At 36.2% G+C, this 22,933-nt stretch overlaps 3 protein-coding genes across 5 annotated transcripts; 1 reads left to right on the top strand and 2 right to left on the bottom strand.

Moving 5' to 3' along the window:
• Positions 1-6,557: 6,557 nt before the first annotated feature.
• LOC121803012 (coiled-coil domain-containing protein SCD2-like) lies at positions 6,558-11,922 on the bottom strand. Of its 3 annotated transcripts, XM_042202713.1 has the most exons (18): positions 11,484-11,922; positions 11,055-11,221; positions 10,685-10,760; positions 10,553-10,594; positions 10,399-10,461; positions 9,557-9,606; positions 9,429-9,456; positions 9,228-9,296; positions 9,034-9,144; positions 8,879-8,939; positions 8,480-8,596; positions 8,244-8,359; positions 7,961-8,030; positions 7,535-7,576; positions 7,379-7,419; positions 7,169-7,295; positions 6,970-7,093; positions 6,558-6,809 (listed from the first exon to the last, which is right to left on the bottom strand). In XM_042202713.1, the coding sequence occupies exons 1-17, from the start codon at positions 11,793-11,795 to the stop codon at positions 6,981-6,983; spliced, it is 1,605 nt and encodes a 534-aa protein (XP_042058647.1). In that variant the 5' UTR covers positions 11,796-11,922; the 3' UTR covers positions 6,558-6,809; positions 6,970-6,980. The 3 variants fall into 3 exon arrangements, 2 of the variants coding, with proteins under 2 accessions (XP_042058647.1, XP_042058646.1); XM_042202712.1 differs by lacking the exon at positions 6,558-6,809 and having other exon boundaries at positions 6,858-7,093; XR_006050887.1 differs by lacking the exons at positions 6,558-6,809; positions 6,970-7,093; positions 7,169-7,295 and adding an exon at positions 7,784-7,871 and having other exon boundaries at positions 7,343-7,419.
• A 1,510-nt stretch (positions 11,923-13,432) lies between these two features.
• Positions 13,433-14,508, top strand: LOC121802676 (protein bicaudal C homolog 1-like). Its single transcript, XM_042202353.1, has one exon. It carries the CDS (start codon positions 13,448-13,450, stop codon positions 14,330-14,332), a length of 885 nt encoding a protein of 294 aa, XP_042058287.1. The 5' UTR covers positions 13,433-13,447; the 3' UTR covers positions 14,333-14,508.
• A 1,586-nt stretch (positions 14,509-16,094) lies between these two features.
• Positions 16,095-21,126, bottom strand: LOC121803418 (protein LAX PANICLE 2-like). Its single transcript, XM_042203083.1, has 4 exons — positions 20,673-21,126; positions 20,085-20,135; positions 19,913-19,985; positions 16,095-16,592 (listed from the first exon to the last, which is right to left on the bottom strand). Exons 1-4 carry the CDS (start codon positions 21,032-21,034, stop codon positions 16,425-16,427), a joined length of 654 nt encoding a protein of 217 aa, XP_042059017.1. The 5' UTR covers positions 21,035-21,126; the 3' UTR covers positions 16,095-16,424.
• Positions 21,127-22,933: the final 1,807 nt, after the last annotated feature.

Genomic DNA, 22,933 nt, shown 5'->3' with positions numbered 1-22,933 from the left:
AGGAATCAACGAGCTACCAAAACATGTAAATGAGTAAGTTTCACAACAAACATTGGCATCAAATCTTGATGGAATATTATACAGAGGTGGGAATGTAAGTAATGACTAATGTAAAAGGTATCTTGTACCTAAAAGTAATTAAGACTTACCCCTTCCTTTGAAAATGACTAAAAAGGCAAATTATTGAAAAATCGATTAAGTTTAGTCAAATTCTGGTCAATCGCATAACATACAAAAACAATCAATTAGTATATTAAAATTTGGATATTTGAAGGAAATTGTGTACAACGCGGAGCCGAAATCCAGGATTATTTTTGTGAATTTGTATATCACTCACAAAACCATTGATTTTAGTATAAAAAATATAGAATATTAGTATAAGATTAACCAAAGTGTTTTGGCTTTTAAAAAATACCTAATTTTCCCTAAATCTAAGTCATAATTTAGAAAAATGTCAAAAGTATGATGATATAATTGGTTGATTCTAAAAATTAGTACAAAATTAACAACACTTTAATGAAACTTCATGATTTTTGTGATACTTTACCCTTTATAAAACAAATTTGATATTTTAAATATATTTTTTGAGTAAGTTCAATAAATCTATTACTGGCAATAGACATTACGACAATCCCACATTAAAATACATGAAATCCCAATTAGCCATGAATGCTAACTATAAGTTGTTGTTTAGAGTGGTGTAATATTGAAATCTTGTAATTGGAACTTGGTGAAACAATAGTGTATTTTAGGTGTAAATGCTTTCATAACTTATTTGTATCTTGAAAGATAAATGATCCCATCTTCATAAACTTATTCGACCGAAAAAATCATTATATAAGTATATGTCAAAATTATTCTCAAATTATACTATACTCCCTCAGTTCCTTCAAGCCATTCACATCTCTGTCTCAATACCGTCTCATCCCTTCACTATTCATGGGCCCCACTGTACATTTTACACATCTCTTAACTAAGCGACAACACATGCATCCCTCCACCTCTTAACCATCTCATCTCTTAACTATTCATTCAATTTCATTTTTTATGTTTATTTCCAACAAATTCAATTAATAAAAACACAATTTATTAAATAAAAGAAAATTACAATTTAAAATCCTAAAAAATAAAAAAATACATAATTAAAATATTTAAAAAATAAATAAAAAAGACATAATTTAAAATACTAGAAATTAAATGTTAGTGTTTGTGAGAGTGTAGTGCTTGTGTGGAAAAAATGGTGGGGTAATTGGGTTATTTATAGATGAATGTGGAAAAAAAAGAAAAAAAAAATCTGCAAAAAAAAGTAAAAAAAAACTGCCGCAAAAAGGGTCAATTTTTTTTCAGATTTTTTTTTATAAAAAAATAGCCTAAAATCGACGCCCACTCGCAGAGTCGGCGAGTGGGCGCCACGCCCCAACCGCTGCTCGCCACGTGGCTGACGCGCGTGGTGAGACAGCCCGCCAACCACCCCTCCCCCGGGCTACTAGACGCGACGGAGCACCCGCATCGGTGTCTCGATGCGGTCTCGTCTAGCCGGGACGAGACCTAGCCCGCATCGAGACACCGATGCAGGTGCTCTCATAGTTGAGGCGAAACTTTTCGGCACGGAGTTTAAGAAATGAATGTTGAGTGTGTTAAATAAATAGATAAAAAAAGTAAGAAAGATAAAAATGTAGAGAGAATAAAGTAAAAAGTGAATAAAATATTGGAAAAAAAGTAAGAAAGAGAAAAAAATTGCTATACATGGAAATGACTCAACTATAAAAAAACTTTTTAAAATGAAAAAATAACTCAACTATGAGGAAACGGAGGGAGTATAAATATGCATACACATTCAAATTTAATCACAAATATAAATGCATAAAATTAGCCTTGATAGTGAGAAAACCTGAAGTGGGGTTTGGGTAAAGATGTTGAATATATAATGATGACTTCAGTCGAAAAAGGTGAAATAAAAAAAAGTAAATGGATTGGAAATTGGAGAGTAGCAGTTGAAAAAGATGATTGTGTCAACATTGAAATGATGGTGCATTACACCATCTTTAATTTCACGCCTTAGATTTCATATATTATGAATTCACTGCAGTTACTGGTCTTTTTATAATTGAGGATCGATTCACTCCAATGCCGGTTCATGAAAATTGAGAATCAGTTGACCCCGTAGTATAATAGATATGTTTTATTTTCTGCAATTAAGGTTCACTTCTATTTTTTTCAATGCTGGTGAAAACCTTTTCTATTTGGTCCGGTCCACAAGTTTTGTTTCCTGAATCCGTCATTACTCATTATATACAATTGAAACAATCACGACATAATAATCTATATGAATAGTACACGACACTGAAAATCTTCTAACTAAAGTAAATCCTCTTATCAATGGTGGATTCAAGTGAAATTGGGGATCAATTAACCTCATACAAGTTGGGGATTTTTTGATATAGAAGTAAGATGCTCAAGCTAATGAGGGTAGTGAGCAAAGTTCAGCAGAACAACAAACAAGGCCCTGCAGCAAAACAACCACACGCACATGAGCCAAAGTCAAAACACTTCATAATCTCCCAATATCTTCTGAGACCGGGAGCATCCCGACAAACCAAAAGCACAAAGAAAGAGGAGGAACAGAAACAAAACACTCACGCGGCAGTAGAGACAAAAAAAGTCAAAAAAAGAAAACACTCTAGTCTCGCACAACCTCATGAAGAGAAGAACATACCCGTGAGGACACGCTCGCTGATCTCGACCCCATCCATAAGTGTTCTGTAAAAAAATTCGACATAGATTGAGGATCCAAATTCACTCCCTTTCTTCCCTTTATGATCTCCGGGTCTTGCCATTCTTTTATATCTTTCAAATTATCCACCATTTTTCCCGGTGAAAAGGGATAGTTTGGACTCCTCCACGTACCCAAGTGCCAAGACGCCACACCAACCTTCTTTCCTCGAACTCCCAATTTGGTTTGAATCACTGGAATGTGATTTTATTCTCGAACTCCCAATTTGGTTTGAATCCTTGGAATGTGATTTTTACTTCTGATATCCCAAATAGACCAAGATATCACATAAGACATGGATATCCACATCTTCTTGTCGAACTTCTTAAACGGTGCTCCTAACCGTGAGAGAAAACAATCCATTGGTTGGATTGGCAGACATAAAGACAAGCTCCATCGACGGTAACAAGAGTACCAAAATTTTGACGAGACCTTGCAGCTGAAGAACAAATGTTCTATCAATTCTGGTTCCTCTCTACACAATGTACATTTATCATCTTGCACTCCTCCAAAGCCTAATCTGAAAAGTCTTTCTTTTGTATTAAAACGTCCTTGAAAAATAAACCACACTTGAAGTTGTGCTCGAGGTGGGACAACTTTCTTCCAAGCCATTCTTCCAAGATTCTTTTGTGCAATGACTATATATGAGCGATCATTTGAGACTGAGGTTCACTTTTATCCACCATCTATCATAAGCAGTGACCGCCACACTGCTTTTGTCTTATGATGAAGTTTTTCAATATATATGTCGAGACATAATTATATTTTCCGAATCAATGACTCTAATATCATTACACCATTGTAATCTACTCCCTTCGTTCCACTCTAAGTGACACATTTCTTAAAATAGAAACATCTTTATATACTTTTTCTCACTTTTTAGTTTATCCTCCTTCCACTTAATTCATAAAACAGTCCCCCTTCCGTCCGCCATTAGGAGTCCCATTTATTGGCGGTCCGTATTTTAAGAAATATTAAGAAAAGTGGGTGGAAAAAAATTAGTGGAATATGAGTTTTACTTGTATATATTAGTTTTAAATGAAATGTGAGTAGAATGAGTTAGTGGAATGTGAGATCCTGTTCCATTTATGTAAAAATGAACCGAGAATCCTATTTATGGACGGACTAAAATGGGAAAAAAGGATTTCTATTCTTGAACTGAGGAAGTAATAAATAAAATTCTGTGCCGAAAAGAAAATGTTTTAGTTAGGATAATGAATAGTATGGAAACAATTAATACAGTGAGAATAAGATTTAGAAATAAGACGATCAAAATATTTGTCGTGTCACGTGCTGTAACTTTTGTCACGTGGGGCAGCCCAATTTTTATAGACGAAGGAAGTGACAAAGGTGAATTGAAAAGGCACTATGTATTGTTGCTATTTTGTTTGACAAATTTAGATAAATAGAACATCCCATTCCTATTTCCAAACTGCTTTTTGCCTTTGCTTTTTGTAGCGTCTCAAATCAATTCAATCTCTCTATCTACTTCGCCATCTTTCATTGGTCAATTTCTTTCTGAGTTTAAACTGTTTCAAATAGTAACTTTAAGTCTTGGTTGATGATTTATGTTAAATTAATTTGAGTATGGTACTATGCACCATTTAAGTTTACAATAGAAATCAGAAATCACTCACTAATCTAATTTGAATGCCTCTATAGGATACTAGAATTCATATAGGTGGTGTTCGGTTTCCAAGATAAAATAATATCAAGATACAATCTAGGATTGAGTTGAGGGGTTGAATCTCATGAACCAAACACATTACAAATTTAATCTCGGATATAATCTTCCAAACCGAACACCCCATAGAAAACTATATAGTAAAATTGTTGACTCTGAAGATATAGTCATACGAAGAAAGACAATTATTTCAAGTACACACATAACTGAATTAAGAGAAAGACATCTATAGATGATCTAAGTTCTTGTTTATTTGTAGACATCTCTAAAGTGGAATAGCTAATCCAAATATTTAAGACCACTTTTATTATTTTCAACATTTGTTATTAGAATATCATCAATTATAATTATAATTCACTGTTTATAGCCGCACACATAGAACGAAATTTGTAGATAAAATGTTGAAAATTTGTAATTGCAAGAAAATAAAGGATGGTGTAATATTTTAAAAGTCTTATAGTGTGAAAAAATAGAGATAAATTAACTGTAAATTTCGAAAGTCCCTTTCCTCACATTATAATACTTTTGAGACGCTTTGTCAGATAAATCAATTTTAGTTTTACAAATATATATATCAATTACATACTTGATTAATTATGCAATAATTCTCTAAACTAAGATTATTTTTCGTAGGAGTAGAATAGTACTACCACCCTTATCCATCTAATTTATTCTTGTGATACATGTTGTAAACTATTCCTAAACAGTGTGCTGCGGAAATCAAGAAAAATGAATGTTTTGTTCTCATATCAAATAAAGGTGTGGAAGAAGGTGATTATTACACTTTTAACATATAGTAACATACTTATATAAAATATTGTATTGGGAAAATGAGTAGAGTTTTATCTCTACTATAGAAAGAAATATTTTGTAATTAGCTTTATCCCTCTCTTTCTCTCACACACACACACATAGTGAGAGTGGTGAGCTTTTGAGTAGAAGAAAATGGTGGTCACCTTTTGGTGCGTGCCCACTATGTGTTTCTACCATTTATAAAATAGAGGTCACATGCTTCATTTTGTCTTGTTTTGTGTAACCCTTTTTCTTCCTCCATCAATTAGTAACAAAAACATATAGCCATAAGTCATGGGTCACACACACACAATTATATTATACTATTTCAAATTATCAGTATAATATTAGTAGAGTGTAAATAGGAAGAAAGACATATTCTCCTGCAACGCATGCAAATATACTTGAGAAGAAGACAGAGGCGTGATTAGAAGACCCACAACATAAAACAACAACGAACACATAATTCTTTGGAATTTTTTCTTTTAAATCTTTGTCTCTCTACTTCTATTAGTGCTATATGTATATAAATATATCAGTTTCACAACCTTCCATTTGAAATGTGACAAAATTTCACCATTGTCCCATCCTTTTCATTCATTCCTTCATTCAGCTTTTCGATTATTTTTTATTAATCTCTCGTGTAGTTTTGTGGATGTCTTGCATCTCTGTTTTGGCTCTTTGTTTGTTGAGAAACCTAAGAAATTAACGATAATTTTTAATTAAGCTAGCTAGTAGCTAGTGCTCGAATATTTACTAAAATTATAAGGTAACTTCTTTACAAAAATAAATGCTCTAGAGTTCTTATATGTTACAAGGTTCTAGCCATTTTAATTTCCATTTAATTCAAATATTTGGCCCAAGACTTGCAACCCAAAAACTAAACTTGGGACCAATCGTCGCGCTGTCTCTTTTTCAAATAAATGTAAAATTATCAACAAAAATATCATACAAATTTTCGAATCCTGAAACCCGAAGGGTAGGGTTGAAAATTCTCAATCCGAATAGCCAGCATCAAATAGTTCGACAACTGAAGTGGGTTGACCCAAACCTGAGCAAGTTGGCTCAATTAACATTCTTAACTTCAGTCACTCGTTCTTTATATCTCGTGTATTAAAACTCACAATATTTTATAGCTTAATCCAATGTTTGATGGAGTAAATAAAAAACCCCCAAAAAAATGTTTTTTAAATTTCACTGTTTAAATTTTGTACATGAAGTCTTTATACTAGTAGTACTACTATTCTTTTTTCCATAAATTCCGATTGTATTACATTTGTAAATCTGTTTCCATATTTCATGCGATTTATTACGTAGTTAAAATTAATATCTTTTCGAATTTTCTTCTTATCATGTTAGACCATCAATTAATCGTCCATCATGACGGTGAAGAATGACAAGAAGCGCGGCGGCAAGAATAGTATTGATATAGGTCCGCGGCGGAGATTGGGGAAGGTCAGCGATTCAGACATCAACCACTCGACCACTCGGCCACCCCCTCCTGAGAGTTTGGCAATGACCAGACAAGAAAAACAAGTGTCCGCTTTGAGTCTTGAAAGCCTATATTGGCAATGGAAGGGAGCATATGATCAAATTTTACACTCAATCAAAATCAAAGAAATTTTACACTCAATCAAAATCAAATTTTCAATATTTATTATCAACACATTTATTCATAATTTACACCATATATAATGTGCTTTGCTATATTATGGAGTACTGCTGTAAATGCTACGCAGCAGCTGATTTTGATCCGTTGAGCAGGGAAGCATCCTGCTCGCGCGATGCTTCCCACAGACGTGGCTCGATTGCCAATTTCCGCAGCTCCATTAGACCTTGCTCCACTGCATTCATAATCACCACTTCATAAAATGATACTCCACATGGCTATGGAATACGAAGAAGGTGGTGAAACTCACCGTCAAAGGCATCGTGCGACGTTGGTGGTTGCCCACTGCGGCTGATCCAGAACTTGAGTCTCTTCTTAGCTATCTCTTCCTCTATACCATAAGCTTCGGCTCTTCTCCAGAGGTACGTAAGCCATGCCTGTAGTTCACCGTCAATGCAGGATAGCGCTACTTCTCAAAACGACGAGTGAAATACAAGGAAAAGCAGACGGACAAACAAACCTCTTTGAAGAGTACATCCTCGGATTCCTCTGCACTCAGTTCTGTATGATAAAAACATAATGAGGAAAGTTTATATGTTATTAATCATCGATCGCCAGCATCACAACTTATAAAAACTTAACAGTGAACGCATAACAAAGGATCGTAGGAGCTTACCAAATGCTTCCATATACTTCGGATCAATTGGTGACCTCAAATCTGCCAAATCAGAAAGGTTTAGAAAACTGGTGAAATTAAAAGAAAAGTAAGCAAGGCTTTTCAGTGCTCTCGTTAGGAGATGTATGATCGCGCTAGCTTTAAGTAAGATTATCAGTAAACCAATTGGTATCATGCTTTATAAGCTGCAGAAAGCAACCCTGACAAACAAGTATATGGCCAGCTTCACAAAGATAATATTTCCAGTACCTAGTCAAATTTGACGAGGCACAATTGCCAGATTCGATTATGCACCAGATCTAGTTTTAAGATAGAAAATAAAGGCTTGGATGAAATCCTGAATTTAAAAATTGAAGCACTTATCTGAGAACAACAAAAGAGTCTTTAAACAATTAGAACCATAAATAACAGATACTAATAACAAACCTGGAATTGAAGTCCTAGTGGAGTTATGTCGTCTTTGTTGAGCAAATGCAAGAACAACAGAATCTTCAACCTAGATGATAATGTTAAAAAAAGATCAACGATGATTCACATTTGGAAGAAAACTGAAATTGCAAAATTGCAGTCTTCTTGGGGTAAAAATTTACATTTCATGAAACAACTTATTCTGGAATGTTCTTATTCTGCTGAGTAATAAATTCATAAGAAACCAACAAGAGTCCAGTAAAAAATATATGCAAGTACTGGCAACTTTTGAAATGGAAACCTTCAAAGAAGCAAGTTCTCTTAAGCCCATTTCAACTGCTAGCGTGCTCTCAATGTTTCCTTCTCCAGTAAGATCGAAATCTTCAACAAGTTTGCTTCTTTGTGAGTTGTTATCACCTGCACAGCATCAGACAGGAACAAGCTGATAAATTCTAAAGTACAAGATAACACCTACGAAATCTTGGCTTGGATAGCTTTTATAGGTCACAAGTAGGAAATCAGCAAGAGATTACTAGCCTTTCTTCCAGCTATCTTGCTTTGCCTTCTGTCCAGCGGATAGAACAATCTCCAAAGGGAGAGGTGCAAAAGACGACCAGTATTCATGCTTGGACGCAGCAATATCAGGACAGATGCCTGTTTTAATGGAAGAATGAAAAGGAAACAATTAATACTTCATAATCAACTGTAAGTTTTTGGCTTATATTTTTACACAGAAAGTGCTAGCTAAGAATTTTAAGATTATCAATAATACTAAAACTTTACATATTCCTCTTTTCTGAGGGTTGTTTCCCTAAAGTAATGTCGAAATAGTCTAGGTTCCAAATTCAGCTTAGCTATTTGTCGTGATATGCCTATAACCTTAGGACATTATAGGAGAAGTATATAGAAAAGAAATGAACACATATATTCAATTACCAAATTGAGAAGCTAAGCCCCAATATCTAGCCAGCCAGCACCTTTTAAGAACAACTTCTTCCTGCAAATGTAAAATTTAGAAAAAGATCATCAAATGTCAAATTTAAAAAAGATCTGCAGGGAACGTTTGTACTTATCATATAGTAGCCACCAACCATTTCATGTTGGGTCAGAACCATTCTTTGTGTCATTGAGCGAAGAGCTTTAACTTCAGACTCAGTTCCACGCACTTGTTCAACAACAGCCGCAGAGTCTTTCTTGGCGAGCTGAATGAGTAATGGTGTAACATCTGTAAAAAGCAGTATGCTGGACAAGCATTTCTAATCAAGTCTAAATTAACCCTTCTCACCATAATATCAGATTGCAATGTTGACACTTGCACATCATCTTTTGCACGCATAGCCTCTTGAAGAGTAGCCTAGATCAATTTCAGAACAAACAATAAATTCTAAAGGTATGAACATAGCCATTACAACTCAATTTGTCTTAGGGGACAAAACAGTCCGTGTAATGAGACTAAAGTCAAGTGAAGACAATAAAAATCAGCAACCTCTCTTTGGCGCAATGCTGCTTCCTTTCTGCATATTTTTAAAATTTTTAATATTACTCCTAGTATATTCAGAATCGAGAAAAAGAGAAAACAATGGAGGTTTTTGTTATTTTTATATAATTATATACCTGCTCAAAAGTTTAGCTTCCAAAGAAACTCCTTGTCCAAGAGAAGCTACCTGAAGAGTACATGTGATATGTCAAGATACTCAATACGAAAACTATAAAATACAACAGGAAGTCATTCTAATTTGTCTGAAATAAATACAGACTGAAACAGAGGGACGATCAGTTGGTTTGGATATTATTTTGAAAAGTTCAAGAGATTTCAACTATAAGACCATATTATGAATGAGCAGCCATGGCCCCAAACTGGCTGCTGGAGAAATCAATGCAGGAATCTTAGGATGCAAGAGTTTCCCAAATGTGCCCTTGGAATAAACAAAAGTTACCACACAATAAAAAGCTCCATGTCTTCATTCTAGATTGCCCCAGGAAATGGCCATATTGGCGTACTGTGTAGTTCATCTTATTTCTGAAGAGCAATATTAGACTAGAAAAGAGTAAGGATAAACAAGATCGAAAATATGGAATGTATGTAGATCTGCTTTAAAATTGGTTATCAGTGTTTTGATACAATATATTTGTCTGACTGAGCTAGAAACAAATTTTACCAGAAAAAACTGGTAGATTCTTAAGGAAAGCTGAAAGAAACTGGTAAACTAACACCTACAGTTTGAGAGTGTAGAGCCAATGAAGGCAAAGAAGATCTCTTTCAAGGTTGCTATACTTTCCTCGTCAGTTCTCATAAAGCAGGTAACTATAATAGTGTTAACATTCATTGTGAGAGTTTGCTGTTAACTTTGTTGATTCAGTGTGGAGGGGTGGGTCATTAACATGGACACAAACAAGACACGAAGCATAACAAGAGTTGCTTGCAATAAAAGTAAATGGAAAGGAGAATGCATCACCTGTTTCTCAAGCTCCTTAACTCTTGCTTCAGCAGCCTCACAACTCTCCTCTGCAAGTCTGAGCTGTAAAATCAGAATAAGACAAATAAATAAACATCGGTTACATGGTTGCATTTGTGAATAAGAGGAATGCTGGGAATAAAGACAAACAAACCTTCTCAACAATATTTTCATTTTCTTCTTGCAGCATATCAAGCTGTTAAGAAGAAGATATTAGTTTGAATACAGCCTAAAAACCCAGCTTCTTTAAGATCTATACTGTTAAAGCGTGAACTTCTGAACATACTTCGTCACGAAGTGCAGAAGAAGCACGCGCATCTCCCTTATCTCTAAGACTTAGTTGTCCTAAATCTGGTGAGAACCTGCAATTAATATTTTTACACACTACACATCAGTTCATATCAAATAGATTTCACCGTGCCATGATATAAGGATTCTATGCAAGCAATGGAAAATATATTGATGCATAAATAGATGATTTATGCACTAAACTGTAGATTTAAGTTGCTAATTCAACTGTCGGAATGATGTAAGCTATGATATTGTCATGCAAGGACGAAGTTAATGATCCAAAATTTTTCGAAAGGATAACATTTTCCAATTGAAATCCAGGAACTATCAAAGAACAAAAGCATCAAAAGACGAATTCTGAGTACTTCTTTTCTCTCTGCCGGCTGCTAGGAGGATCAATTGGCGGAATATGTGCAGGACTCTTCACAGAAGGCCTACTTGGAGGTACAGCTGACATTGTTCTAGTTGACATTGACGATCTTCCTGCTGAAGTTGATCGGGGTGGTTGAACTTCCAACGAGTCACAAGTGACCTAACAAACAAATGTTTCATTTCAAACAGTCACAGGAAAGCAATTAGCATCAAATTATGGTTCCTTCCTCAACAAAATTTCACAGATCTCGCATTCAAATGATTTTTCCACATTCCTTGTAGCCACATTGCAATAATTCAATATAATTAAGATCAAGCAATCAAACCGCTACCGACATTGCTACCACCAAAAACTTAATTGAAATGCAGCTAAAAAGCACAAAATCATAGCTGAAACAATTCAATTATTCAAAACAAATTACCGCATCGGAAGAGGATCTAACAATCTTAGGAAACGGAACCAACAGCTTGACAGGCGGCCTGGAGAGGGAGAGGGGGAGAGGAGGATTGAATCGGAGTCCTGAATCACCGTCGCTGTCGTCGTCGTCGTAATCCTCGTCGTCCGCAGCTTGCGACGCCATGACCTGAGCCAGGCGCTGCGCCGCGGCTTTGGCGGCGAAGTTCTGAGTGCGCTTGACGCTCGAAATGCCACTCGCCGACGACGATCGAGAGTGGTGCCCACGCGCCGGCGACGAGGCGCCGGACTCGCTGCTCCATTGGCTCGTCTTCTCCATTTTTTTTGCTGCTGCTGTAAATACTGAATCAAAAATTGGAAATGAGAGAGTGTGCGCTTAGATCTTCCCTTCCATTGAAGCAATGGCCGTGTTTTTTGGTGTCGGAGAGATTTATGGAGATTTCTGATATGATTATGTAATTGCATTACGTCACTAATCACATTGATTAGCTCATAAATTGATGTTAATCGTCACTGTGCAGTGGGATGTCCTTATGACGTAGCAGGAGGTATTTTTGGGAAATCCGGATATCCGCTGGGACATCCGTCCCATTGTGGATGGCCTAAGGGGACATTGTTTTTATTATTTCTCCCTCTCAAAAGATAATAAAAAATCCAAAAATAAATGTACAAGTCAACATACCATTACTACAAAAGGATAAAATCTAACTAAATGGTTTTAATTTACTTATGATTAAAACTGTGCCTCTTAATAGTATTTTATATTACAAAAAAACTCTTCCAAAATTAGGATTCTTTATTTTACATGAAAGGATGGGGTTAATTGTTGCATATCGCATACTTACTTTTTTGTATACAAATATAGATGAAATTGGTTTTTCGTGTTACAAAATGATAGACCATTTTCTTTAAAGTTTGCCGACATTAAGTTGTTTTGCTTGGTCAATATGCATGATTGGTAATGTGTAAAGTTCATTTATTAATTTGACCAAGTTTTGAACAAAGTCTAAGCGTACAATTTAACACTTCGATCCTCTAAATCACTCAATAATCGAATATAGTATGTTTATAATTCAAATTCAATAAATAAAATTCACTCAATAATCCAATATACTTATGTTCCAAATCCAATAATAAATGTGAAGTGATCGTCAATTTTTCATTTGGAAAATAGAATAAGAAATAATCATTACATACCTAAAGGAATTATAATGCAATGCAAAAGACATGAATTTTTGCTTAATTTATCGTATTTCTCCTCATAACTCTTACAAATCTAGTAGTATGTTTCTTCTTTCCTACTGATAGAAATCCGTTGGTTCCATCCTAAAACCAATTGGTGATAGGAGGAGAGGCCCATTAGACTCCGTTGGTTCCATCCTAAAACCAATTGGTGATAGGAGGAGAGGCCCATTAGACTTATATACTAGTTTCAGTTTTCTCTTGACACCGATGTGGGACAGTTATATGCTATATTTTTAGTTTCAATTGCCAACACCCTCCCTCAAACCCGACGTGGGACAGTTATATGTTATATTTTTAGTTTCAATTGCCAACACCCTCCCTCAAACCCTTCAAGTTATATTTTTAGTTTCAATTGCCAACACTCTCCCTCAAACCCGATGTGGGACAGTTATATGTTATATTTTTAGTTTCAATTGTCAACACCCTCCCTCAAACCCTTCAAGTTATATGTGGGACAGTTATATGTTATATTTTTAGTTTCAATTGGCAACACCTACGCATTATACTATTATTTTTATTTTGTAATTACCATCAAATTTGGAAAAATTAAATAACGTATATCATCAGGCTCGCAGCCATAAAATTTGAGCTTTGATTAATAAACACGCATTGGGCCTAACATATGCAGCCCATAAAACAGTAGCCCGTTTAAAAATCCCTCTTCTTCTCCACCTTTCTCCTTATCTCAGATTCTCACTCCTCTCTCTCACACTCACACACTCACACATGGCAACAGAGCATCAGCAGCCGGACGCCCAAATCCCCCCTTCCCCACTCCCCTCCACCGCCGCCTCCGCCCCATTAGAACCCCCTCCACTCGACAACCCCACCACCGCCGCCGCCGCATCCAACCCCCCCAAACGCCAGCGCCGCCCCAGCGTCCGCCTCGGAGAGATCGGCGGCGACCCGCCCTACGACGCCCCCCCTCGCCGCCCCACTAAAACCTCCACCTGGCGCTTCCACAAAGACCCGTCCCTCGCCGCCAAAACCTCCAAGACCCGACCTTTAACCAACCTCGTCAACGGCGGCGCCGCCGCCGCCGACAATTCCCACGATTCGCTCGAAATCGCCGAGAATTTCGCCGATTTCGGCCACCGCAAGCCCAAAGTGAAGAAGCCCACGAAAAGGGCACGCACCAATTGGAACAAATTCGACCCCTCCGCCGCCCACAACGGCGGCGGAGTCGGAATTGAGAGCACGAGCTTCCTTCCCGAAGAGAACGATAACAGCAACTACGAGTTTCGGGAGTTCGAGGGGGAGGGCTCGGAAAGCCCTAATTTGAAAGACCAGCAGCAGAGCCCGATCAATTCCGCAGAGAATATGGGATTGCAGTTTTGGGATCAACACAGAAGGGGGAATCGAGCTGAAATCAACGGCAATGAGGTGAATTCGCCGGAGAAGAACAATGGGGGGAGTAATTTAGGGGTGAGGGAATGGTTAGTCGGATTAGGGTTAGGGAGATACGCGCCGGTTTTCGAGATACACGAGGTAGACGACGACGTTTTGCCTTTGTTAACATTGGAGGATCTAAAGGATATGGGGATTAATGCGGTGGGTTCGAGGAGGAAAATGTATTCCTCCATTCTCAAACTAAGAAAAGGCTTTTCCTGATTTTGTGATGTATGGATAGTAGTTTGTCTACTTTTTTGTGCTGTATGGATTGGTTTTTTCTTACAATATTAACAACTTGAGCAATAATGATAAATAGTTTTGTGGTAAACTAGTTTGCTGTTTGTTACTCTGTGCCTAGATTGTGTTGCTGATATACAAAGGTTAGAGCTTTCAGACTTGCTTAATGTATAAATCATTAAGGTTTGATTTGGCGAATGCTAATAGGATTAGCGATTCTAATGGTTTGATTGCTGAGTTGTTTATACTTCTGACTTCTGATCTAGCTACCTTTTTTGTTTTCACCTTAAAGATTCTTAACTAGGATTTGATTTAGCTCTAGGATTTTGCATCTTTAATGGTTTTTCCTTGGTGTTATTGCGTGTTTTATGTAGGAATGTATCGATATGAAGTTGTCGTTTTCTGATATGAAGTTTTCGTTTTCTGCATATGAATCGATATTAAATGAGCCTGAATTGTTATGTAGGAATGTATCGATGTTGAGATTTTGGAAGGTTGTTGAGATCACCGATGTTGAAAATTTGGAATGTGCGTTGAGCTGTTTATGCTTCTAACTTCTGTTCTTGCTATCTTTTGTTTTCACCTTAAAGATTCTTAACTAGGATTTGATTTGGTGAAAGTTATAGGATTTGCAGCTTTAATGGTTTTTCCTTGGTGTTATTGTGTCTTTAATTTCGGTTGAAAATGGGGTAAGGCTGATCCGAAGTTGTCGTTTTTCTGCATATGAATCGATTTATTTTCTGCATATGAATCGATATAAATGAGCCTGAACTGTTAGGTAGGAATGTATCGATGTTGAAATTTGGATAGTTGTCGGGAACACCGATGTTTTGTAGTAAGATAGAAATCGTTAAGGTTTGATTTGGTAAAAGCTAGTATATGATCTAGCAATCTTTTGTTTTCGCCTTAAAAGATTCCTAACTACGTCTAGGATTTGATTTGGTGAAAGCTATAGGATGTGCAAGTTGCAACTCTAATGGTTTACTATCGATTGACGAAATTTTAGCTCACTTTAGGAAGAACTCGAGCAAAGCTTGGTAGAATGATGGTTCTTCTGGAAAGCAACTGAACTGAAATAGGTAGAGCTTAGAATCACTTATTGATTGCAATGCCAATTTGGTTAATATACAGTGAGCCATTTGAGTTTTTAGCCGTTTCCTTTTTTTCGTCGAAAGGGATGTTGTATGTGAATAAGGTAGAGTCATGGTGCCATGATTTTGTTTACTTGCATCTTAGTGAATGACTTACAACGATTTCTTGGAGTATCTAGAAATGCAAGTATACCATATAAAGGACTTGGTAGTTTTGTATTTCTGCATTTTGCTTGGATTGTATGATCTTTTTGGACATGAGATAATCGTGCTTATAATGTTGTCGTGGATATTATTATATGCTTTAACCTATTTCTACTTATGTTGAAGAATTGGGTGGAATTGTTTGCATTTTGTTACTGCTTTTTATGACCACATGATGTAAAGAGGATGGATGTTTCTCTTCCAACAACTTAGCTTTTGATGTCATTTTTCTCCTTCATTGCATCAATCTGCAGTTTGGATTAGTGTTGGTGTTGGCCAGAAACCGGTGGTTACGGATGTACGGAAGGTGGTCGAATTTCATCCAAAACGGAACTTTAGACGAAGTTGTATTTTTTGTCGTTTTCTCGTCTCTTTTCGTCGGAGATGAAATTTGGCCAAAACATAAACATGAAATCAAGCATTTAGAAAACACACACACACACTGGAACAAACAAAGTGTTGGATTAAAGACAAAAAGTTACATTAGTCCAATCGATGAAACAAGCAAAAACTATAATCAAATTGGCTAAGAGATTTAATGAAAATCCAAAGCCAACATAAGTTACCACTTGCAACAGCCCAACACCTTTTACATGGATGGGGTTTTCTTCTTCTTCAGTGGGAGCACCTATTCTTCATTAATATTGGTACTATTGGAATAGAAAATAATAATTTAAAGAAAAAATGAGAAGAAAAAGGAAAAAAGTACTTGGATTGATCATTTAAAGTTAAAATCGATCACGGAGTCGAGTCGGGTCGGATTGGGTCGGGTCTAATATTTAATTAGAGGGGTCGGTTCTAGCATAGTGAAGCACCATAATGTGATGAATAGTTGAGGAATTAGGAAGCAAAGTGATGAAATCTCTTGGGCTACTCCAAATGTTATCTCTTACATGTTGCAATGTCAACATAGGTAAAAGCCTTTGTCCTTTGCATCTTATCTCTATCTGCAAAAAATACTACAATCAATTAGTATTTACCAATTACTACACATAATTGGTTCATAATGACTATATTATACACATGTCACTTCTCAAATGATACAAATTTGTCACATGCATGTCTAGGGGTGGCGAAACGGGTTACCCGCGGGTACCCATACCCGATTTTAGCCAAATTTGTTGTCTCAATACCCGTCTCTCAATATATCAGGATTACCCGACATTGCGGGTACCCCCAACCCATCCTTAATACTAATTAATTGATTACTATCATGTTCAAGAAGCGATAATCACATATCCAATGCTATTATTAATAACAAATGTAACAATTACTATACAATTTAGACACATAACCCTACCTAAATCCAATGCATTTTTCCACCATCACTAAATTTCTCTTCACTCTAATCATTTTACAAGGGACCCATTTAGACTTTGCTCCTAAGCCTAAATAATTATACCTTTAGACTTCATTTTATTTGATGTCATTCTATAATAGAATGCATCATTTCTCATTATTTTATGTTTTGTATTTGTACATTGTACCACATATCATCTTAATTATACTAATAGGAAGAATATATATAAATAAAAAAGATGATGGATCATTTTTCATTTCTATCTTCCTTTTTACATAGTTTACCTAACTTGTAGGAGTATATGTGATAGTAGCTATGAATTCTCAATATAATGGAGTATATATATCTTCTCTTTCATGCAAGTCTCCTTCACATTGCTTTCTTCAACCACAAAACCTATAATAATTATTAGGGTATACAACTTCGATTTCCATAGCAATTAATGAAGGGGGATACTTTTCAAAATTGATTACTAATTATAGATAAGGAAGATCTAAGACTCATGCTAATCCCTAATTAACACTCTTGTCAATTACATTCGTTACGTGACAAAACTATTGAGTAAAAGTAGTGATCCAGACCTATTGTCACGTGAAATGTGTACTCTCAATTACAATTATAGAAATATTATATGTCTTCATTATCTTTTTCTATAGTTTAGAGCTACATACATTACATGACAATATTTCCATGCCACTAATTTTTTAATGCAAAACTATTATAAATACCTATATTAATTATGTTGAACATTCCTTCCACACATTCTTTATCATTTGTTTATCACCTTCAATTATAATGAGTGCAGCACTTAATTCGATGGCTACTTTAAAAGCACAATAAATTTGAAAAGAAAATAAAGGACCTACAATTGGCTGAGGTGAGACCAACGCAAGCATGACGAAATCAAACCAAAACCCATACAACAATATTACTCTCCACATTCTTGTTTTCCAATATTAATAATTTCAATTTCATATTAAAAGTTTGTTTATTTTTGCTCAATATCCACAATTATCACGTAATGATGATCCTAATACAATATCAGAACCTATTTTCGTTTTCTAATTATTAACCTCACCTAAAATTATAGGGTTATATGATAAAATGAAGTCTTTAGACAAGACAAAAAAATAATTTATCTAACCATTTAATATTGAATGGGTCCATTGAGGATCCCTTTAAGATTTTTCCCATAGTCATTAATATCAATGTTTGTTGTCACGCATTGTAAATACTCCTAATTAATCATATGGTAATTAAAACAAATCACTTCAAGATGTCACTTTGTTTGATTTCATCGTACCACATTACTCCAAGAGTTTCCCCCTTTATGTTGACTTTCATGCAGATTCCAAACTTTAATTTGGTGGTATATTAATATCCCTAACCAATTATAATCTCAATGATTGGCCACTAAGTTGCATGGTGTCTAAAAAAGTTTTTTTTGGCCAAGTAATTATGACTTATCAACTAAATTAGCCAAACCACCTCTAAATAGAAATAAACATCTAACTAATACTTCAAATTAGTGAAAAAATGATCAAGGGGAACGGAAAGGTTGATTTAGGAAAATAAAGATACACTATAACAAACTCATCTTATAAGGAGTTGGGTCGAATGTTTTGGAAAATTACTATTATTTCATACGCAAAAAGATCTTAAATTGATAGTAACACTCTTGTCAATTACTACATCCGAATAATTTTTAAAAATTTTTTGGGACTCTTCATTTGCTTCCAAGATAATTTTTAAAATGTATGTGATGTATTTAAAAATAAAATCAACAAGTAACTAATCGATGTATGCAAAAGCAGCACGTATATATAGTTGTACCTAACATATTTTTATTTGAAAAATGTTAAATTAGAATTATGTTTGTAGTACATCTAGCTGTTAAGAATAAAGATTAGGTTATAATAAGATTAACCTAATTACTTCATTATATGAAGTCCGATGTGCATACTCATCCTAATCATAAAAGGGTTGACCTAATTATAAATTAATCAATGATAAAAATTTAGATGAAATGAACTATAATTGAAATGTTTAAAGTTGTGGTACTATGTTAGGCTCTGACGTTGGAATGTTAGGCTAATTTTAGTTTAGGGAGGCAAATTAATCTTCGTTCGGCTACTTAAAAAAATACTACTCCCTCCATCCCACAATAGGAGTCACATTTGTTGTGAGTACGAGTTTTAAAATGTAAAGAATAGTGAGTTGTAAAAGTTAGTGGAATATAAAACCTAATTTTTTATATTAGTTTTATACTTAGCGGAATTTGAGACCTACTTACTATTTATAGTAAAAGGAAAATGTGACTCTTATTGTGGGCAAGAAGGAGTATCATTTATAGACTTAATCAATCACGTCTTTAATTTTTTTACATATGTACACATCACGTCAATAAATTCAGACACGATAAATAAAAATAATTCCAAAGTTAAGATAGGAATAACCAAAATTTGATGATATTTTTCACAATTTATATACTCTAGTTTATATATCTTGATTGCATGTGAAGATGAGTGGAATAAGGGATGGATAATCAATGGAGTTGTCACTTTCTTGGAAAAAAATGAAGCAGAGAAGAAAATATATATGTGTGGGAGCTTATTATAAAGGTGACAAGTTGTTTTCCTTAACTTCAACCCTAAATCTCAAATCCTCATAACTAACTATCTAATTAACTATCCTCTAATAACAGGATTAAGCTAATACCAACAGTAAACAGACCTAAGACACATACTCCATACCTACTTATGATGTTATCCTTTCATTGAGAGTTGAGATTAGGTTATGTTGTTTGCATCATCTTATTCCCACCAACCATTCACATATATATAAGTCATGATTTCAAGTCATCACTCGAGGATATATAAGGAACCATTATTAATCACTTTTAAAACCGGTAAGACATATAAAGGCAGAATAAATTAGTCTAATTAAAGATGAAGCATAGTTAATTACCTCTGATTCATTTTCCAAGCTAAGCTTTTTAACAAGGTATTTTATCACCACTCGAATCGTCATCCTCCCATCCCTAATTAAGAACAAAATAGAAACAAAATTGTAATACTACAATATATTAAGTCATTAGTCATTAAATTTACACTCTTGTAAAAAAAATGAAACTGATTACTTGATTCTCAAGTAGCTTTTGGATATCTGGGGAAGAAATGGCTCTCTTTCCCTGAAAAAGCAGCGTGATAAGTGGCAGATCCAGAACCTAAAACGGAGGACGAAACATAAGAGGAAACTAGCTAGATCTTCTGATGGGTCGACCACCCCCTCTCGCCCACTAAATGTACAACTAAACATGATGATTTCGAAAGTAGGGACACCAGGAACAAAAATAGAAATCATCAACATGACCAGTGGTGGATCCAGAACCTGAAAATCGAGGTAGAACCTAAAATAAAAACTAGCAAGACCCTCCTTATGGGTCGCTGCCCCACTCGCCCCATGATGATTGTTAAAAGTAGGGACACCAAAAATAAAAATAGAAATCATCATCATAATCAGTGGAGGATCGAAAACCTAGAAACTAACTGAGGATGGAACCTAAGAGAAAACTAGTTAGACCCTCCTCATCGGCCGGACGCCTCCTCTCGGCCCCTAAATCCGCGGCCAAACATGAAATGATGTCGAAAATATGGAAAAAAAAATAAACAAAAAATAAAAATAAAAAATCATTGACAAGAAATCTTAATAATTACTCAATACTCACTGATTGTGCGATGCTTGAAGCATAAACCACACGCCCGAATGCGGCCTCCTCGGCGGCGCCACCACCACGAAATCCGGCCCCCCAAAATAAGGCCGCGGCCCGAAATTCATAACGGGCCGAGGAGGCCGAAATTCGGGCCTCGTGTGTGAGTGGCGGCTGCTGCTGCTACTAGGCATGAGGTCAAGCTCCACGAGGCCCGAGCCCGGCCCGTTGTTCTTCCCGAGATCTTGTCTTCCGATGCTGAGCTGCAACCACTCCTCCTCCCTTGATTCGCTATCCTCCGCCATTTCACAAACGAGATCCGATCCAACTACGCTGAAGAAACCATAGCCCTCGCCGCCGCAAAACCGAGCCGAAAACATGGTCGTGTCACGGCCCGATCACGGCTCATCTCCATCGAGGGTTTTGAGGTGTTAGGGAATCTAAGGAGATGCAGACAAGAAGAATTTTTTAGATTTTATTTTTGGTTGTTTTTTTTTGTATGGTTTGTGTATATATATATATATGGTGGGAAATGAAATCAGTGGAGAGAATAAACTTACAAATCTCACTTTCCATTAATTCTCTTTGTTTGGAAGGTTATGAAGGGGTGGAGTGGTAGATAGATGGTGGGCAGTCAGTTACATATTATATTATATAATGATATTGTAATGCTATCAGATACGCGACTCAATCTTGTTATCACAACGAGATCGATTCCGGAACGAGAAGAACGAATACTTGATATGAAAATGAATAAGCTAAAAACAATTCTTGGAGAGTCAATGGAAATCTTGTGTTTTATTTGTGTGGAAGATTACAAAACTCATGGATGAAAAATTCTTTCTCTTTTTCCACAGCTCGGCTCTATTTAACTAACACTTATCTAACAACTAGTTCAAACCTAACGGCTTTCATTTAAAGCTAACTAACTAGTCGCATCCGACGACGTGCATCAGTTAATAACAACTGTCAACTCCGAACTCGTTTAAGTTCGGCCAACACCGAGCACCAACACCGAGCACTGAGCACCGAGCTCAACACCGAACATTGAGCTCGGCTAATCCCTGAGCACGACTACAAACTCGACCAATCACCGAGCATGATTGCAGTTCGTCAGATCACCGAACAGCATATCGGTCCCTAATCGCCGAACAGTATATTGGTAACCGAACTGAACTGATTGTGCAGTTTTGCCCCAATCCTCATAACAAATCTCCACCTTGGGACATAACTGGACAATCCATAGATTTCATCCATCTTCCACAATCACTCCAGCTGAATCAGATTCACCAAATCCATGCAATACTTCAACTTAAGTCCGGGCAACACCTTTGTTAGCATATCAGCTGCATTGTGCTCAGTAGCTACCTTTTCAATCTTCACTGAGCCCATTTCAACTTCATCCCTCACAAAATGAAGCTTAACATCCACATGCTTGCTCCTCTCATGGAATGTCTGATGTTTTGACAAACATATGGCACTATTTGAATCACATAATACAGTCACAGCTCCTTGATCAACTCCAAAATCCGAGCAGATTCCTTTCAGCCACATGCTCTCCTTTACGGCCTCAGCCATGGAAATATATTCTGCCTCAGTTGTTGAGAGTGCCACCACAGATTGCAAACTCGACTTCCAACTTTCAGCAGCTCCATATATGCAGAAAACATAGCCGGATTGGGACTTCCTTGTGTCAATGTTAGTAGCAAAATCAGAATCACAATATCCCAATAGAGGCTGTGCATCAAAATTCTTACTTCCATCAAACAGTATGCCATAATCCTGAGTACCATTCAGATACCTTAGTATCCATTTTAAAGCATGCCAATGCTCCATACCTGGATCTGCCATGTATCTGCTCACAACACTTATGGCTTGGCTGATGTCTGGCCTTGTACACACCATGGTGTACATGATGCTTCCCACTATGTTTGCATATGGGATTTTATCCATCTCTCTTCTCTGACTATCATCTTTAGGGCACTGATTTACACTGAGCTTAAACTGCTGGCTCAGGGGCACACTCACTGGTTTGCTTTTATCCATCTGAAATTTCTTGATCACATTCCTGATGTAATCTTTCTGAGTTAGCCATATCCTTTTCTTGTCTCTATCCCTTATGATCTCCATTCCAAGGATCTTCTTTGCATCTCCAAGATCCTTCATATCAAATTCAGATTTCAGATCACCTTTCACTAACTCCACCTCTTCCTTATGCTCTGCAGAGATCAGCATATCATCTACATACAATAGTAGATATGCCACAGCAACTCCACCTC

This window comes from Salvia splendens, chromosome 5, assembly GCF_004379255.2.
Source record: "Salvia splendens isolate huo1 chromosome 5, SspV2, whole genome shotgun sequence".
In the NCBI taxonomy this organism is placed as follows: Eukaryota; Viridiplantae; Streptophyta; class Magnoliopsida; order Lamiales; family Lamiaceae; genus Salvia; species Salvia splendens.
The sequence above is the reverse complement of the archived record's forward strand: the minus strand, read 5'-3'. Positions and strand labels throughout refer to the sequence as shown.

Bases quoted from the DNA above. Each gene is read 5' to 3' on its own strand.
- LOC121803418 (XM_042203083.1), bottom strand. From the start codon at position 21,034: ATGTTTTCGGCTCGGTTTTGCGGCGGCGAGGGCTATGGTTTCTTCAGC. The intron at 20,136-20,672 runs GTGAGTATTGAG...CTGCTTTTTCAG, and splicing joins CTTCAAGCATCGCACAATCA to GGAAAGAGAGCCATTTCTTC. The intron at 19,986-20,084 runs GTAATCAGTTTC...GTTCTTAATTAG, and splicing joins AAAAGCTACTTGAGAATCAA to GGATGGGAGGATGACGATTC.
- LOC121802676 (XM_042202353.1), top strand. From the start codon at position 13,448: ATGGCAACAGAGCATCAGCAGCCGGACGCCCAAATCCCCCCTTCCCCA.
- LOC121803012 (XM_042202713.1), bottom strand. From the start codon at position 11,795: ATGGAGAAGACGAGCCAATGGAGCAGCGAGTCCGGCGCCTCGTCGCCG. The intron at 10,595-10,684 runs GTATGTTCAGAA...TCTTCTTAACAG, and splicing joins CTTCTGCACTTCGTGACGAA to CTTGATATGCTGCAAGAAGA. The intron at 9,297-9,428 runs GTTGCTGATTTT...AAATTGATCTAG, and splicing joins CAGCATTGCGCCAAAGAGAG to GCTACTCTTCAAGAGGCTAT.